The sequence below is a fragment of the Mustela lutreola genome, chromosome X (assembly GCF_030435805.1).
Source record: "Mustela lutreola isolate mMusLut2 chromosome X, mMusLut2.pri, whole genome shotgun sequence".
Lineage (NCBI taxonomy): Eukaryota > Metazoa > Chordata > Mammalia > Carnivora > Mustelidae > Mustela > Mustela lutreola.
In genome coordinates, this window is record NC_081308.1 from 14,671,224 (window position 1) to 14,688,269 (window position 17,046).

Here is a 17,046-nt window from a genome sequence, read left to right on the forward strand (position 1 = left end):
CTTTCCACAGTTTGGCGACCGTGGCCATTGCTGCTATAAACATTGGGGTACAGAAGACCCTTCTTTTCACGACATCTGTATCTTTGGGGTAAATACCCAGTAGTGCAATTGCAGGGTTATAGGGAAGCTCTATTTTTAATTTCTTTTTTTTTTTTAAAGATTTTATTTATTTATTTGAAAGAGAGACAGTGAGAGAGAACATGAGAGGGGAGAAGGTCAGAGGGAGAAGCAGACTTCCCATGGAGCTGGGAGCCTGATGTGGGACTCGATCCCGGGACTCCAGGATCATGACCTGAGCCGAAGGCAGTCGTCCAACCAACTGAGCCACCCAGGCGCCCCTCTATTTTTAATTTCTTAAGGAATCTCCACACTGTTCTCCAACGTGGCTGCACCAGGTTTCATTCCCACCAACCGTGTAAGAGGGTTCCATTTTCTCCACATCCTCTCCAACACACGTTGTTTTCTGTCTTGCTAATTTTGGCCATTCTAACTGGTGTAAGGTGGTATCTCATTGTGGTTTTAATTTGAATCTCCCTGATGGCTAGTGATGATGAACATTTTTTCAGGTGTCAAAAATGTAACAGAGAAATGTAGAGAGAAAAAGTTTTGAAAATCATTCTTTTGCAATCACTGTCGAAAGAATTGATTTGGGGACGCCTGGGTGGCTCAGTTGGTTAAGCCGCTGCCTTTGGCTCAGGTCATGATTCCAGGGTCCTGGGATCAAGTTCCGCATCTGGCTCCTTGCTTGGCAGGGAGCCTGCTTCTTTCACTGCCTCTGCCTGCCTCTCTGCCTGCTTGTGTGTACTCTCCCTCTCTCTCTCTCTGGCAAATAAATAAAATCTTAAAAAAAAAAAAAAAGGAAGAATTGATTTTGGCAAAAACTATCCATGGATGTTTTAGAGAATAGAATATATACACGGTCCTAAAGCATGTTCCTGCAAATTGTTTGTTAATTATAAAGAGGAAGCAAATATGCCTGTAGTAGAGAATTCTAGGTAGACACTAGAGCCTGGCAGCATGGGCAGTGAAAGAATTCACCAGAGGCAGAACAAAGGAGATAGAGGTTTATTGGATACCTGGCAGGGGGGCAGCAGGTAGGAGAGCAGAAGAGAGACTGCCAGGAGGCAGTGGTGAGGGGCTCTAGTTAAGGGGGGGGAAGGTGAGGAGTTATGGGAACATATGGAATTTTCCTTTTTTGGTACCTGTGCTCTCTTGTAAATAGCCCATTGGTCAGCCAGGGTCTATAGTTTTTTCCGGGTGGGTCGCCTAATGAGCCTGTTTGCATTCAGCCTGGTGGTCGCTTGTGGGCCCCTCTAACCTTACCCAGCTTCCCCTTGCTCAAGCCTGCTGCCATCAAGCAGCCTCTACAGACACCGCAGTAACAAATAATCTAAGTTCATCTCAGCAATAATGAGATCAATGCACACCATGCGCCTCCTGATGCAACGCACTTGAGAGAGACTCAGCACTTGTCCCTACCAAAATATATAACCTGAATTTCATCACTAGGAAGTAGCAGACAGATCCAAATGGAAGGCTATTTGAAATAACTAGCCTGTGCTCTTCAAAAATTTCAGGATCGTTAAAGAGAAAGGGAGGCTAAGGAATTGTTCTAGAATAAAGGAGACTACAGAAATGATGTTATTATGCGTGGAGAGAGAGCGAGAGGGAGAGAGTAGGAGAATGTATAGGAGACGAAATATGAACGACTGTACTGTTCTTCCCTTTCCCCAAATGCTTGAAAATGTTTCCGAGTAAAAAGGTAAGACTGTCCCCATCCTGTACAACCTGAGTTCTGTTTTCCAAGCCTTCGGGAGTGCCATTTCTTAGCTCTTCCTTGCTTTTGCCTTCTCCCCCCCCCCCCCCATCCATCACAGACTCTATGTACTCAACCTGGCACCATCTTGAGCAGCTTCACTATGCCCGCGAACAACCACAAATGCGCTGGTGTCCTTGGCCTCCTAAGCCCCAGCATCTACTTATTCTCTCTCCTTGAGCTACTCGCGCCCATTTCCTGGCCCCTGTGGTCACTCGGATCAGCTCGGCCTCTGCGGTCTTTAGGATTATCCCATTTTCTGATCTCTCGATCTTCATCGAAACTTCTGGACTTAGTCCCTTCCTGTGTGTATGTGTCTCCCAGCCCCCTCTTGTCTTCACTTTCTCCTCCATCCACCCCCCCCCCCCCGCCTGGTCTTCTGTGGGCTCTCAGTCGAGCCAGTTAACAGATCATACACAGTAATCATACTTTAGGCAATTTAAAAGGTAAGTGGTGGGGGAAGTGTTTAATGTTCCCAGACACTTGCTAGCACACTTTGCTACAATTCCTTGATGGGAAAAGCCAAGGATATTAGCGACTTGGCTTGGATTTTTCAACAGGGATGACTCAGATTTTTTTTTTTTTTTTTTTTTTTTTTTTTTAGTAGCCTTTAGAATTGTCCTCTTTGTCCAGAAGCTTCTGATTTGAGTGTTCACAGGTACATGTCCTATTTTGTCCTTGCATGCTTACTTTCAGCTTTGCTCTGTGCAATAATAGGTAGGCTGCAGCTGTGGCCTTAAAAAAAAAAATAGAAAGATAAATTAGAACATTGTATAACTGGAGAGAATCTTAGAGATCACATAATTTCAAGTTTTCATTTTTCGCATGAGTTGCTGAGGACCAGAGAGGTTAGACAACCTGGCCAAGTTTACATGGTTGCCACCTGGTTGAGTCAGAACCAAAATGGAAGTCTCCATATTACAAATTCAAAATTTATTTTTATTATCCCATGTGGATGGGTTGCTGGGTGGGTGTGTACATGTATAAATAAGAAGTCAAAGAAATGACCTCTAATTCTTGCCCCTCTCTGACTGGAACACCAGAGGTTTCCAAGAGTGACTGAACTAAGATCTCTTGTCATTTAGGGAAAGTGATAGTTTTAAGAGGCCTGTCAGTGTTTGGAGACTGGGCCTCATGCTTGCCTTCCATTTCCCTATGTTTAAGGAAAATGCTTTGCAGGGGCCCCTGGATGGTTCAGTCGCTTAAGCATCCAGCTCTTGGTTTAGGCTCAGGTCATGATCTCAGAGTGGTGAGATCGACCCCCACATTGGGCTCCACGTGCAACACTGCCGGGGTCCAGCCTCGGCAGGTGCAGGTGTCCCTGAAGGAGGGGCGGTGTCCGCGAGAGGAACGAGAGAGCCACACAGCGCGTTCTGGTCAGTAGTCAGGCATCTCCCTCTTTATTCTGATTTTAGAGCTTCTCATATAGGCAGTTTACTTGGGGTGGGGGCTACATTCGTGCAAAGGACATCAAAGTACTCAAGCACTCATCAGATAATTTCTCTTTGTTCAGCACAAGTTATTCTAGTTAAGCTATAATGGGTATAGACTGGCGCCAGGGATGGGGGACAGGGTCTTGCTTCTTGAGTAATCATGTCCCTCAGAAAGCCATGGGAGGTAGCACAAATATGTGCTTTTTGGTAACTTATTCTGGGGCCTGCAGGAAAACAGGATATAGGTTAATGGAAAACGAGAAGCTATCTGGAGGAACTAAGTATATAGGAGAGAAGTAGAAACGGGAAGGCGTTACCTTTGCAGGAGGCAGGGTGTGTTTTAATGGCTCGGCTTGTGAGAGCCTTGGACAAACATCAGCCTAGGGAGGAAACCTTCTATCGCTGTACACATCTGAAGTTCTCCATAGTCCTAGGTACAGAATAATTTACCTCCTTGAAGTTGCTCCGACCCACAAGCCTGAGAGATATTTGTGGCAGATTAGCAAGGAGCTCTTTATTTGAGAGACATACGGGGATCAGAGGAAAAGGCAAGAGACTTACCAGACCATGCTTATCTGCGGAGCTATCTGGCCCTTGGCAGCCTTTGGTGGTGGCGGCGGGGGGGGGGGGGGGGGGCACCCTGCCCTCGGCAGGATTAGGCCTGCATCAGTTCAAACCTTAACCTAGTGGGGCAGTGCCCTTGACCAGACTTCGTGGCTCCTAAACACAATACGGAGTCTGCTTGATATTCTCTCCCTTTTCTTTGGCCCTTCCCCCTGCACTCTTTCTCTCTCTCTCAAATAAATAAATAAAATCTTAAAGAAAAAGAAAAATGCTTTCCAGGGACTAGAATGCTGTGTCGCACCCTTGCTGTGCAGCGGTGCCACAGTTTGTGGATGGGCAAGCCTCTTGGGTTCTCGTCTTGCTTGCTGCCCAAGAAGCAGGCTTTGTGACCATCTCATGTCCACCAGGCATGTGCTTTGAGCTGTTTCTTCCGTGAAGCTGGAAGTCTCCCTGTGGCAGTCACACACTCTAGCAGATGGCAGATATAGAATAGCTGTGAGCAAAAATAGCAAGGAAAACTGTGGTCCCAGAGCCGAGCCAGACTATTCTCATCGTGCTTTGAAGAGCTGAGATAATGGTTGTTTTCTCCTCTTGTTTAAAGCCTTTTGCTACTAGATGGTTCATACTCTTTCCAGTTCGTTTGAATTCATTTTAATGAGGTTCTATCATACTTGTGCCTCTCTTTCTTCCTGACTGGATGTCAGGCCCCTTAAAGTTCCGTGAAATATTTGCTCATCCTGATGCCTCCTCAGGAGGCCTCTGCCAGCAGAATTTTAAAAGCAGAGAGTCTTTAAATGCCTTACCGTTCTGACTATAAGCTTCTTGTTTAAAGAACTGTCACATAACCTCCTATTTAAAAAACAAACCAAACCTAAGACTCCACCTGTCAGCATGAAGAGAAACACAAGACAGAAAGTCTTAACCAGAGAGCAATTTCATTCATTCGACAAATACTTATTGAGCATCTGCTATGTTCTAGGGACTGTTCCAGACTCGGGGGATATAGTGGCTAACCCAACGGACTATAATCCCAGCCCTTACAGAGATTACGTCCTCGTGGAAGGAGACAGATAATGACAAATGAGTAAAACATATGCTATACCAGATAGTCTTAAGTGCTGTGGTGAGGAAATGAGATAGGCAGTAGGGGCCATGGGGCCATTTTGAAAAGGATGGTCAGGAAAGGCCTTGCTGAGAAGGTGAGGTTTGAGCCAAGACCATGCTCTCCATGGGAGTGAGCCCTATAGATCCTGGCTGGCATGATTCTTCTTGCTCTTCACTCTTGGGTTCTGAGATGGTGTGTGTTTGTCCACAGTAGTTTGTGAAATTTTAAATAAACTGTTACGTATAATTAGGAATCGGGGCGGGTGTCACTAGAAGTTAGCTGGGAGAGAGACAATTATGACCTGTTCTTCCCCTCTTACTTTTTTTAAAAAACAGTAACCACTATTTATTGAGTGTTTCCTATGTGCCAGGCAATGTGCTAAGCATTTTATATTAATCAATCAATTAATTTATTATGAATATGTGTATCAACACATTACTAATACATTATTGTGCATTGCTCATATGTCATTATTATAACAGTCCTGGAAGGTATTTGTTTGTTTGTTCAACAAATATCCATTGGCAGGCCTTACCCAGGGTCCTGGGGATATGGCAACCAACAAAAGAAAGTCCCTATTCTCATGTATCTTAGCTAATAGGGAGTGATAGACAATAAACATACGACTACATAGAATGTCAGACGGTAAAACATGCTATGGAGAACAAAGGAACAAGTGAAAAGCATAGGGAATGGGACGTAGGGAATTTGGAGGAGGGAGGACATACTACTGTGCTGCCCATTGTCTTATTTTTAGGGCTGATTCCGAACACCACACCGGGTTGTACAGCATAGTGGTTATAAGCCCTGTTTCTGGAATTACAGAGATCCGGATTTGACTCTAGATTCTCCCACTGACAAGTGACCTGACCTCCAAACAAGTTATCTCTGAGCCTCAGTCTCCTTATCTGTAAAATAAGGATAATGATGCTTCCTAGGATTATTGGGAGGATTAAATCAAATGACATGATCCACATAAAGCACCAGCACAGTGCCTGGCACAAAGCAGATGCTCTGAATTTATTATTTGCCTTCTTCATTGACCTTCTACATGGATATTTAATTTCATGTAAAATACCACGATAGTGACTGTCACCATAGAAAAGCCATTAAAAAACAACCCCCCCCTGAAAAAACCACCCCAGCTTGGCAATAGAGAATCCACCTGTGCTGGGTACAGGAAATTGGCCAGGTAACTTGTTAAACCTATGCTATTGCTTCCTTCTAGACAAAAATAGAAGGCCCTTGGGACATATATGGCAATAGCTTTTATTTTTGTTTTTTTCTGCATGGAATTAATGTGACAGGGAAGACAAGCCCTGTTATGGGATGAAGCAGCAGGACCAGAAGTGGATCTAAGCTGTCCACCAAGTTCACAACTGGATGACACAGCTCTTCAACTCTGCAGGCGGGGTTGGGGGTTACGGAGCCAGCAGCCGCTCGGGTAGGGTCTGTCCCATGGCTCTACCCTTTGCTGTTTTGCAGGTTTCTGCACCAGAGGAGAAGCCTCAGGTGGCTAGAATAGCCCTGCTGTGTATATCTTGCAGAGGGGAGGGTGCATCTTCGGAACCAGATGAGGCTTTAGAGGTTGGAGGTTGGTACCCTCAGCCGTGCCCTGCTGGTATCCTTCTCTGTGCCTGAGAGGGGGTTGGGGCAGCTGCGGACCAAAAGAGTTATAACAGGGTGTGGATCCAAGTCCATTTTGTCAGCTGCTACCTGAGTGCTCGAAATCCCTATGTGGGACTCTCCTAAGGGCCTGAGCTGGAGCCTCCAGGAAGCTGGACACTTGAGGCCTAACCTGATGGGCCCCTCCTGCAGGGGTGTGGTCAGAAGGCAGAAACCACAGAGGGATGTGACTAGAGAAGGGAAGAGGAAGAGCCTGTAATTGGGTAATTGGGTATCAGACTGTTCCCAGGCAACAGAAAAGTCTCTGAAGGAGCACTAAGGCAGATGGAGGCAGGAATTACGAAAATCTAGAAGCTTGGAGGAGGCTTCCTGCAGAACTGAAACTCAGACCTCTGACCATGAAGCTGCCCAGTTAGTGCTGGGGTCTCTGAAGGGCAGCCCCGAGGCTGCTCGTGCATGGCGTCGCTGCAGTTGGGATTTGGTTGTTGCGACAAGCAGAGACTGGTGCAGGGGGACCAGGGGCGGGGGTTGCTGGGGCAGCCATTGTTAGGCGACACCAAGAGGAACGGGAGGAAGACAGGAAGGAGGGTGTCTCTCTTCCCTCCTCCAGCCGCACCATCTCCCTCTACTGCCATCCCCCTTGGCAGAGCCAAGCAGAGAGCACCCCGCTGATCAGAAATGTGGCCTGCAGAGCCCTGGTCTCAGCATCGGGGAAGTGGGGGGTGACGGCTGATGCGTGATGGTTTAGTAAGTGGCACCATAAGCTCCAATAGAGGAAGGCAAGCAGCAACGGGCATGGCAGCTTTCTGAGCCGGGAAGTGGGGGCTCAGCTTCCTGCCTTTGGAGCAGAAGAGGAAATGCAGGAGCCAGGGAACTGAACATGGCCATCTGCCTTCCACACCTACTAGTGGGACACAGCCCCGGAAAGCACTGTGGGCTTACCGAGTAGGATCACAACTCCTCCCCGCGGGAGTGGGGTGGGGATCCTGGCAAGGGAGTGGACTGAAGCCAGGCCAAGAGAGGACAGGGGGCTTCCATCACCCACCTGCCCGCGTGGGGGAGGAGTAGAAGTGGTACTGTATGTATTGTGTGTAGCTTAGTGCCAGGCGCATAGAGGCATTCCATAAAGGCTGGCTCTTACTTTTCAAAGAAAGGAGAGGCACACAGAGATTAGGGAAAGTTGTAACCAGCTATGGTGGAGAGAGCCCAGAGTAGGAATTCAGAAGACCCGAATCCATACTAGGTAAGTGACTTGGAGCAAGACACTTGCCTCTCTGAACCTCAGGTTTCCTTGTATGTAACATAGAGATGATACTTGTAGGGGCTAAATCTCTCCTAGCAGCCCCTTTGCATGTGGTAGCTGTTTCGTCCCATTATTAATGATAGAAATAGTGCATAGTAAGCCTGATTATTTCTTATCGGTGGTGCTGACCCTGAGTAGAAGTGCCTAACTATGCAGATGAAGAAACAGATGCAGCAGAAGGTCGGTAGCTCTGCGGAGGTTAAGTGAGACATGGCTTCCATTTGGTGCTGCGCGTTTCCGCTTCTGGGCTAAGTGATCTTACACTATACTACACTACACTAAGTAGTGTCTCAGCTTCTTGGTGTGGTGAGGACTGTGGAAATGAACCCATGGCCTGGCCCTCAGGAAGTGCTCAGTAAATAGCCCTGGGACAGTTCCTTTGCGCTTGAGAAACAGAGCACCCGAGGTGAGGCCTGGTCATGACAGCGGCTGTCCCATAGAACAGACCTTGCGGGGGAGCCCGGGCTCTCCGTAATGATATGGGGTGAAGACTTGAGATTTTGAACCTTCCAATCATCTGCTTGGCGCTATCGAACAAGTCACTCTTATTTCTTCTTTCTGTGGTGTTCCCCTATAAAGATCGTGATACTTGACTTTATTGTGTCTACTTCCTGGCATCTTCTGGAATATGAATAACGAAATGAGTGTCTCTGGAACCAGAGAGTCTTGGAGAAACTCATCAATAAAAACCCTCAGATGAGTAGTATATCTCGCGTACCACAGTAGTATTAAGCCAAGGATACTGGGACTGGAGGCTAGAATTCTGCTTTTAGAATTCAAATTGTTCTTGTTATAGTCAACTCTTAATTTCTATGTGCTAACTGGGAAAAATTATAGCATGAATAAAAGAAGCCAGCTGGTGTTGATTGCTCTTCACTCTAAAACTTGTGGAAGGCATAAGAGACTATATTTTAAATCTCATTATCTCTCACCTGATCGCTTTCTTCAAAGCCATGAAGCTCTAGGATGATTCAAAGGCTCAGAGCCCCAGAAGAGAGTCAGTGCGCTAATAATCCACAAACAAGACAACACTGATCACTATAGTAGCCATTAGCTTAGCCATTTATTAACCAGGCGTGGGGATGAACTCTTCTCCTGTAGTAGCTCATTTCATCCTTACTGTAAGGGCTCTGAAGGAGGGAGGTGTCTTCGTCTCTCCCTCTGTCTTTTCTTATTTGAATCTCACGTACAGAAGCTGGAGTGAATCATACTTCTCCGATTCATTGCACATTGTCATTGCCGGGCTGTGCAAGACCCTTTCTTATGTTGGCTCATTAATTTGCTTTTGTTCCTTTTTACTCACGTGCACTATATTCACCCGCCCCCCCCCCCCATAAATAACCGATCTATCTGTTTAGTGTCTTTTCCTTTATATATATTCTTAGGAAATCTGTATTTTGGCTTTGTGTATGTGTGTTTTAAGTTTATATAGAATGACATTATGTTACATTTCACTGTCCCTAATTAAAGCTGTTCTCACCGAAGCACTATATTTTTAAGCCTCATCCATGTTGCTATGGGTTTCTTTAATCTATTGCTTCCGGTTGTGGCCTAGTAGGTCATGGTGTGCGCCCACCATGGTTACACATTCTCTTTCCCAGCCATGGCGAGCCAGGCTGCGTTGGTGTCAGATTCCCTACTGCCTCAAGCACAGGAACTCTTGTGTCCCCATACGCCTCCCTTATGGGCTGTGTGAGGATTGCTTTGGGGTATATAGTGAAGAATGGAATTGTTCCTTCATAGGACATGGAACGTGAATATGCCTGAGTAGGGCCAGAGGTAGGTGCTGTTATTTTCCCCATTTTACAGGTGAGGACCCTGAGGCTTTGAGAGTTTTGGTAACTTACCAGAGTCACACAGACAATAATTAGCATGGCTGGGATTCATATTGAGAACTTCTTGCCCCCAAAACTCTACTGTTCTCTTTTCCCCTCTAAGAGAGGATACGTGGAAGTAGGAGGGCGTGGGGGCGGGGTTGCGCAGAGGGCCGGGGAATCCCAGGCCAGCTCTCTACTGAGCACAGAGCCTGACCCAGCGCTTGATCCCACGACCCTGAGATCATGACCTGAGCCAAAATCAAGAGTCGGACCCTCAACCGACTGAACCACGCAGGTGCCCCCCAGAAACTCTACTCTTAACGGCTATGCCATCATTATTCTCCGAGTATTCAGGACTTGAGGACATTTTACAAAAACATAAAGGTAAATCCCATTGTAGTGTGTATGTGCTTAGAACCTAGGAATCCAGGTGGACTGATTTTTTTTCTGAAGCCTCTACTTCCCTGTCCCATAGCTGCATAGTAACTGGTTTCCTCTGGTTTTCATATCCCGTGGGGCTGCAGCGCTAAAAGCGGCGTTGGTCATCCAGAACTGGTACCGCGGTTACAGTGCTCGGTTGAAGGCCAGACAACGCTATGCCCTCACCATCTTCCAGTCCATTGAATATGCTGATGAACAAGGCCAATTGCAGGTCTGTTTTGCTGGCTCATCTCTTCTTCCGGTAAAATGCTTCTCTTTACCCTTCACAAGTGAGAAAAGGAAAGTCTGGGTCCATTTTAAGCTGAGGAACCTTGGTGAGAACTTTAGCAGAGGGTGACATTGTCTCGGAAGTGGCTGAGGAGAGAGAGTAGGATTTGGGAAGAGGATGGTATTTTTCATTTCTGAAGTTTATATTTTGAGGGGGGCTGCCACATGTCTCGTTAACTAATAAAAAATGGTCTTACTCTGTTCTTGGGCACCTGTCCCAGGAGGAAGTAAAGTTGTTTCTTTTTGAAGGGAAAAATATCTGAAAGAGTTAAAATATGAAAGCATTTCCCAAGAGCAAACCGGTGAGAATTCTAGAAGAAAATATAGATGGGTGAGGAAGGCCTTTTTCAAGCGTGTAAGAATGGTGTAATAAATCCAGCTTTAATGCTTCCTTGTGGAAAAGAAGTCCTTTTTAGCCATTAAGGGGTGGGAGGCTCTGTGATATCCTGTGCCTCTGGGGAGGTGCTGCCCACCAGCTGAGGGAGGACACAAGGGAGGAGGGAGGCAGGCAGAGGCAGGCAGAGGCTGGGAGAGGGCGCCAACTGTATTTACCACAGTGGCTATTTGGGGATCCTTCACTGACTAATGTACTTTTATTTTGTCCAGCTATCCAACTTCTTTTCCTTCATGTTGGAAAACTACACACAAATACATGAGAAAGACCCAGGTAAGTAAAACGCTTAGTCTTTTGAAAAGCACTCATTAAATATCGAATTGTCCCCATTAAGCGATGTGAAGTCTGAAGATGGGGGGACACTGAGAAATTAAAAAGAGGCCCACCTGGCTCGTCTTCGTGACACCAACCGTGAAATCAGTTCAGGTGGCGTTTCTCCTCTGATTGTTATTTATTAAATTTGACTAATTTCATCACTTTCACAAAGCGGAATTAGATTTCATTCAACGTTAATTTGTTGAACACCTCTGAATCACAACCTGTTGATATACCATAGCAGCTTTAGTGAAGAGGATCGTATTTTTTATCCCCAGAATTTTCATGCCGAGAGATCAAAATATCTTGAGTATCTCGTGAAACAAATCTGGGGGGACATGGTAGATTGAACACGGTTCTCTGTTTTCGGCAGAGCTAGCTGTCTCTCTGTCTATCATTTATGCCATCATTCTGAAATGACCAAGTAAATCATCTCACAGACAGGCAGTGAAGGCATGGTTCAAGATGATTTTGAAATTATAGTTATTCCCAAGGTACATCTTTCTCCTGCAAAATCAAGATGACTGTTGTTATCTTCAAGGTAGATGCTAGGCTTAAAAACTTATTTTTCTTAAATTTGGGCCAACCATTTTTTGTTCTAATTGAAAGTATATGGCATCTAAGAACTCCTTTGAAATCATCCAGTGAGCACCCTTCACAGTGGCAAAGGAATGGTGTTTTAATGGCATGCTTGGAGCTGAGCGCATATGTATGAAACTAATTAAAGCATTTAATGATCTGTAGAAGCTTTCTAAATGGTAGAATAGCCAAACCTGAGGAGTGGGGAGTGGGAGGAAGTGGGGATTTTGCCATTTTCTTTCTTTTAGATAATTGCAATTTGAAAATAGTTGTTTGTGCTTCGTGTTCTTTGGCAAAATAGTTCTGAGAGGAAATATAATGATGATGAAATGAAGCAGCACTCTTTTTGCTAATGACCTAATATTTCGATCTGGGCTGTGAGCATCAGAATCATTTATGGAGATTCATAGTCCACAGATGGCTGGGTTCCAGCCCAGAGACATTTACTCAGGCTCTGTATTTTAAAGAATCTGCATGTCAAAAAATTCTGTAGGTGATTTAAAAATATTTAAAAATTTTTATCCAAGAAGGGGACGGTGATTTAATCTTCTTATGTAAACTTTTCTTCAAGTCTAACATACATCAAAGCACACAAATTGTAAGTACAGGACTCAATAATTTTCTTGAAGTAACCATGCCCTTGTAACCCACACCCAAAACAAGAAAGAAAATGTTACAAATTTACCAAAACACATCCATTCTATTGTTTATGGACATTTGGATTGTTTTTAGTTTGTGTAATTTGAATGGTACTGTTATGCACCTTCTTGTATATGTCCTTTTTGGTGAACATATCTTTTTTTGCTATATTCTCATTTCCGATTATCTATTGCTGCATAGCAAATCACCCCCAAATTTAGTGGCTTAGAAACAATAGCCATTTTATTGCTCGTGGTTCTATGGATTGGGCATTTGAACTGGTCTCAGTGGGGATGGCTTGTCTTCATTCCATTTGGTATCATTTTGGCTCACTCAACCTGGCTGGGCGGGGTAGGGAGGCCTAGATGCTTCTACTCACCTGTCTGGGACTGGTGTTGGCTATGAACTTGGATATCTCAGTTCTCCTCATGTAGCCTCTCTGTCCAGCAGGATATCCCAGACTTCTTCACATGGTAGCTGGATCCCAGGAGAACAAAGGCAGAAGCTACAAGGCCTCTTAGGGCCTATTCTCTGGAACTCACATAAAATTGGTTCTGCCATATTTTTTGGGTCAAAGCAAGTTACAAGGGCAACCACAGATTCACAAGGGGTAGGAAAGCTCCATCTCTTGTGTTGTATAAAGGGACGTAGATACAAAGGGACTTGATTCCCTGGGGTCGTTATTACAAAGATTATAATAAAGATGTCCCACGATCCCGGAGTGGAAGTTTGGGGTACAAGACCTGCGCGTGTTCAGCTTCATTAGATACTGACAAACCTTCTTACAAAATTATTGTACCAAGTTATACTCCCACCGGTGGGTGAGAGTTCCAGTGTTCTCTATCCTCTTCAGCACTTAGAGCTGTCAACCCTTTTCATCTTAGCCATTCTGCCCGGTGTGTAGTAGTATCCCATTTCTGCTTGAGTTTGTTTTTCCCTGGTGAGTGCTGAAGTGGGTCACCTTTTTGTTTGTGCGGCGGCCCTGTGAACGTCCTGTTTGGTGAAGGGCCTATTCTGGTCTCCTGCCATCCTCTTACTTGGTTAGCTGCTCTCTTCTTACCAGTTTTTAAGAATGCTCTAAGTATTCTACATATGAGAATATGAGTTTTTGTTAGATAAACATACTGCAAATATCTTCTCTTAGTCTTTGGCTTTTACCTCCCTGATATTTAAATGCTGTCTTTTGATGATAATAGACATTCTTGATTTTAATGTAGTACAATTTTTTTCCCTTTATGCTTAGTACTTTCTGCATCTTGTTTGAGAAATCCTTGCCTGATAGGAGTGTGAGTGTGTGTGTGTGTGTATGCGTGCGCACGCCCCAAAATAAATACAGGAGAAACCTATAGAATAAACCAGAAACTAATGACCTTGTTTACCTACAGGGGATGAGTGGATGGGTGGGAAGAGGGGACAAAGAACGAATGGGAGAATGGAGTCGGGCAGAGGCTGGGGGTGGATAAGACTCCTCTGAATGTACCTTTTTGTTTTGACTTTTAGAACCATGATAATGTTTCACATCCATTAAAAAAAATTATTACAAACAGGAAAAGAATGTGCGTGTATATTTCCGAAATAGAATACATACAGTGACAAATGAATTTAACTGTATTACAAATAACAGAATCACCTGATGGGTTTCAGGAAGAAACAAACTAACCTAAGTAACAGTGGAAAATAGGGCTTTGCCTATAATGAGCCTTGATGATGCTTCATTTATATTTTATCCTGTGTGGGGTTTGTTTGAGCTTCTGTGGTATCTAGGTTGATATTTTCCATCAGGTATAGGAAGTTTTTACCCATTAATTATTTAAAATATCTTTCAAGTCTAAATATCTTTTTCTTTGTGAATCCCCGCTTTTAAACTTAGAAGGCTTTGAAATATTTAAAATGTGGATCGCTGTGCCTGGATTTCTAGATTTTTTTATGGTTTGACTTTTAAAAATTTCAACACTTCATAAATTTGGGATTTTTTATATTAAACCAAAAAAGGAAGTCTTGATGCCTCGTAATTAAAAACAATTAAAGAACACAGCTAAAAAGAAAATGTCCAAGTAGTTAACCAGTTTTTCCCACCATGTCTATGTATTGGGGGATTATGTATTTATTATGAAAAGATAATGTATCTTTTCACAGGGTTTTTAGTGTCTCCTTTATCATGTATTCATTTAAAAATATGCATTAGGGCGTATTTCTAGGCTTCTATTCTCTTATATATCTCTCTAATATAGAGTCCTAGAATCTTACTGATTTGATTGCTGTGTGTAACAGAAAAATGAATTTATAGGTTACTTCTGTAGGTAGATTTTGTTTCATATTTGTCTCCAGCTTTACTGAAATATAGTTGACATATAACATTGTTAAAGTTCAAGGTATACAGTGCGGTGATTTCATATATATATATATTAGGAAATGGTTACCACAACAAGGTTAGTTAACACAACCATCACCTCATAGTTACAAGTCCTTCAGGTGTGGTGAGCACTTTAAAATTGTACTCTCTTAGCAACTTTGGAGCATACAATTAGAGTAGTGTTAACTAAGGTCACCGCGCTGGACATTGCTGTAGGTTGCTTTCTGATGGCCTTCCTTGGTGGGAAGGTTCCACACAACCATCACCCAGTTTGGCAAAAGCACCAGGACCCCCCAAAACATGGTATATTTTGGGCCCAGAAGGTCACTTAACATTTCCAGATTTCAGAGCTGGACTCATGGTTTTAACTCTGAGGCACAGGGGAGTCCAGACATCCCGAGTGTTCCATAAGAGGGAGGGGGACCTGGCAGCCATTCATTTCTGTGCACTATTACTCTGTTGCTGAAGCCAGTTCACAGGACTTAATGGGGAGATTCCACACATCCATCCCATAAGATAGAAAGCCAAACCTACTGTACATGTTTAAACAGAGGCTGGTGGAAGTAGGAAGTGGGGTAGAGTGGGTGCAATTGTTGTTTTGACAATTCTTTCTGCTTCATAAATCAGCCAAAATGTCCTATCAGACCCAGGTATTTTATAGTTTTTTGTGCCTATCATCAGTAGGTTATTTTCACCATGATATCTCCCCAGTGATTATTGGTAGTGTTTAACAAGCCTTTGATTTATATCTATTTGTATTGGGCAACTATTGAACAACAGCATGAATGAACTTAATATTATTGCTAATATTTTTTAAATGTTTGCCATGTGCTGTGTCTTTTAAGTGCTTTAAATATTTCATTTAGTCTTCATAAAAAACCACTGATATTAGTATTATTATCATCCCCTTTTGTTGGATGAGAATATGGAGACTTAGAAGGTGACTTCCCAGGGTTATTCATCTCAGCAATAGTAAAGCTGTGATTCAAACCTCTGTAGTATTGAATTCTTCTATCAGTTCTGGGAGTTTCTCCACCAGTTTTCTTGCATGTGGATATTTAATCACACTGGCCACAAGTAACTTTATTTTTGCATCTTTCTACCCAATCATCACTGCCCTTATTTCAGCTCTGTGTTTTGTTGCGTTGGCTAGAAATGGCAGAACAATGGGAAAATGAAGCAGTGAAACTAGGCATCCTGTCTTGTTAATGCTCTTAATGGAAAAATCATTCTTGTTGATTTAAATTTTTAGAATTCTGTTACGGAGGTAAGCTTTCATTCCTGGATTTCTGAGTTTTTCAATAATCAGGAACACGTGTTGAACTTTATGAAATGCCATGTTGCTGTTTATTGAGTTTGTTCTATGGAGCCTCCCAGTTTTAATCCTGATTCATAACTGAGAAATGAAATAACTATAAAATATAGTTCAGTTGGTGTTTTTTTTTTCCCCAGCCATATCTGGAGCTTGTTTTCAAAATGACACGTGGGCGGTAGAGGCAGAAAGTATATGTGTGTGTGTGTGTGTGTGTGTTTTAATTATGGGTTTTAACATTTTCCCTGTCCAGATTTTGAGTTTGTACTGGGTAAAAGAAAAGATTATATGGGGGTAGTTTTGAGAGATTTTCTTTAGAACAACTTGTAAAGGTATCATTTGGTTATAATTCAATATTTCATTATATTTAATTAGTTTAGATTCATGTTGGCAGAATTATAAGTGAAACACGTAAATACTCATTCCAGTTACACGTTGCACAAATCTTTACATATTGCTGGCATTCATTAAATTATTCTTACTAGTTATAAGAGTTGAGTTGCAACCCACAGTACTTGCATTCGACTTGGTAGAGCTTTTGATTGTTTTCATACATGACTCACATTAGCTACCCATATTAGGAAGAGAATCTATGTTATTTTTTTTTTAATGTGGCTAAAAGTCAGCAGAAGGATTATGATTTTGATGTTTACTGATATTTCATATTGAGTACTTCTGCCTAAGAAATGGCTTAGGGAATTGGTGCTTTTTCATATATTTATCATGGAACTTACAAGAAATGAAGGTCAACATATGTATGGAAAGAAGAGCCAACTAAGCTTTTTTGTGTTTGTTTTACAGAAGAAAAAACACTATTTTAATTTTGTTCTTAAAAAAACAAGACTGCACTTTAATGACTGGAACTGATGGAATTGACTTGAGGTAGGAGCTGATGAGAAAGGGAGAGCAGACAGAGCATGGGTGAAGGCAGTGATCGGGAAAAGAAAATCATGTCATGCTTGTACCTCAAGCAGTCGGGATTACTCAACAAGTCAATTATAAGATGATACAGTGAGACCGGTGGGGTTGTTTTTGTCTTTCTTTGTTGTTATTGTTTTTTTCCCAAGAGTAGCCCAATATTT

The 17,046-nt window shown here is 43.2% G+C and overlaps 1 protein-coding gene across 1 annotated transcript in view; it reads left to right on the forward strand.

Moving 5' to 3' along the window:
• Positions 1-17,046, forward strand: part of PPEF1 (protein phosphatase with EF-hand domain 1) — a 112,152-nt gene that overhangs the window by 26,932 nt on the left and 68,174 nt on the right. Inside the window, exons 6-7 of the mRNA XM_059158383.1 lie at positions 10,189-10,316; positions 10,979-11,039. Of these exons, the coding sequence (XP_059014366.1) occupies positions 10,189-10,316; positions 10,979-11,039 (189 nt within the window). The remainder of the gene's footprint in view (positions 1-10,188; positions 10,317-10,978; positions 11,040-17,046) is intronic.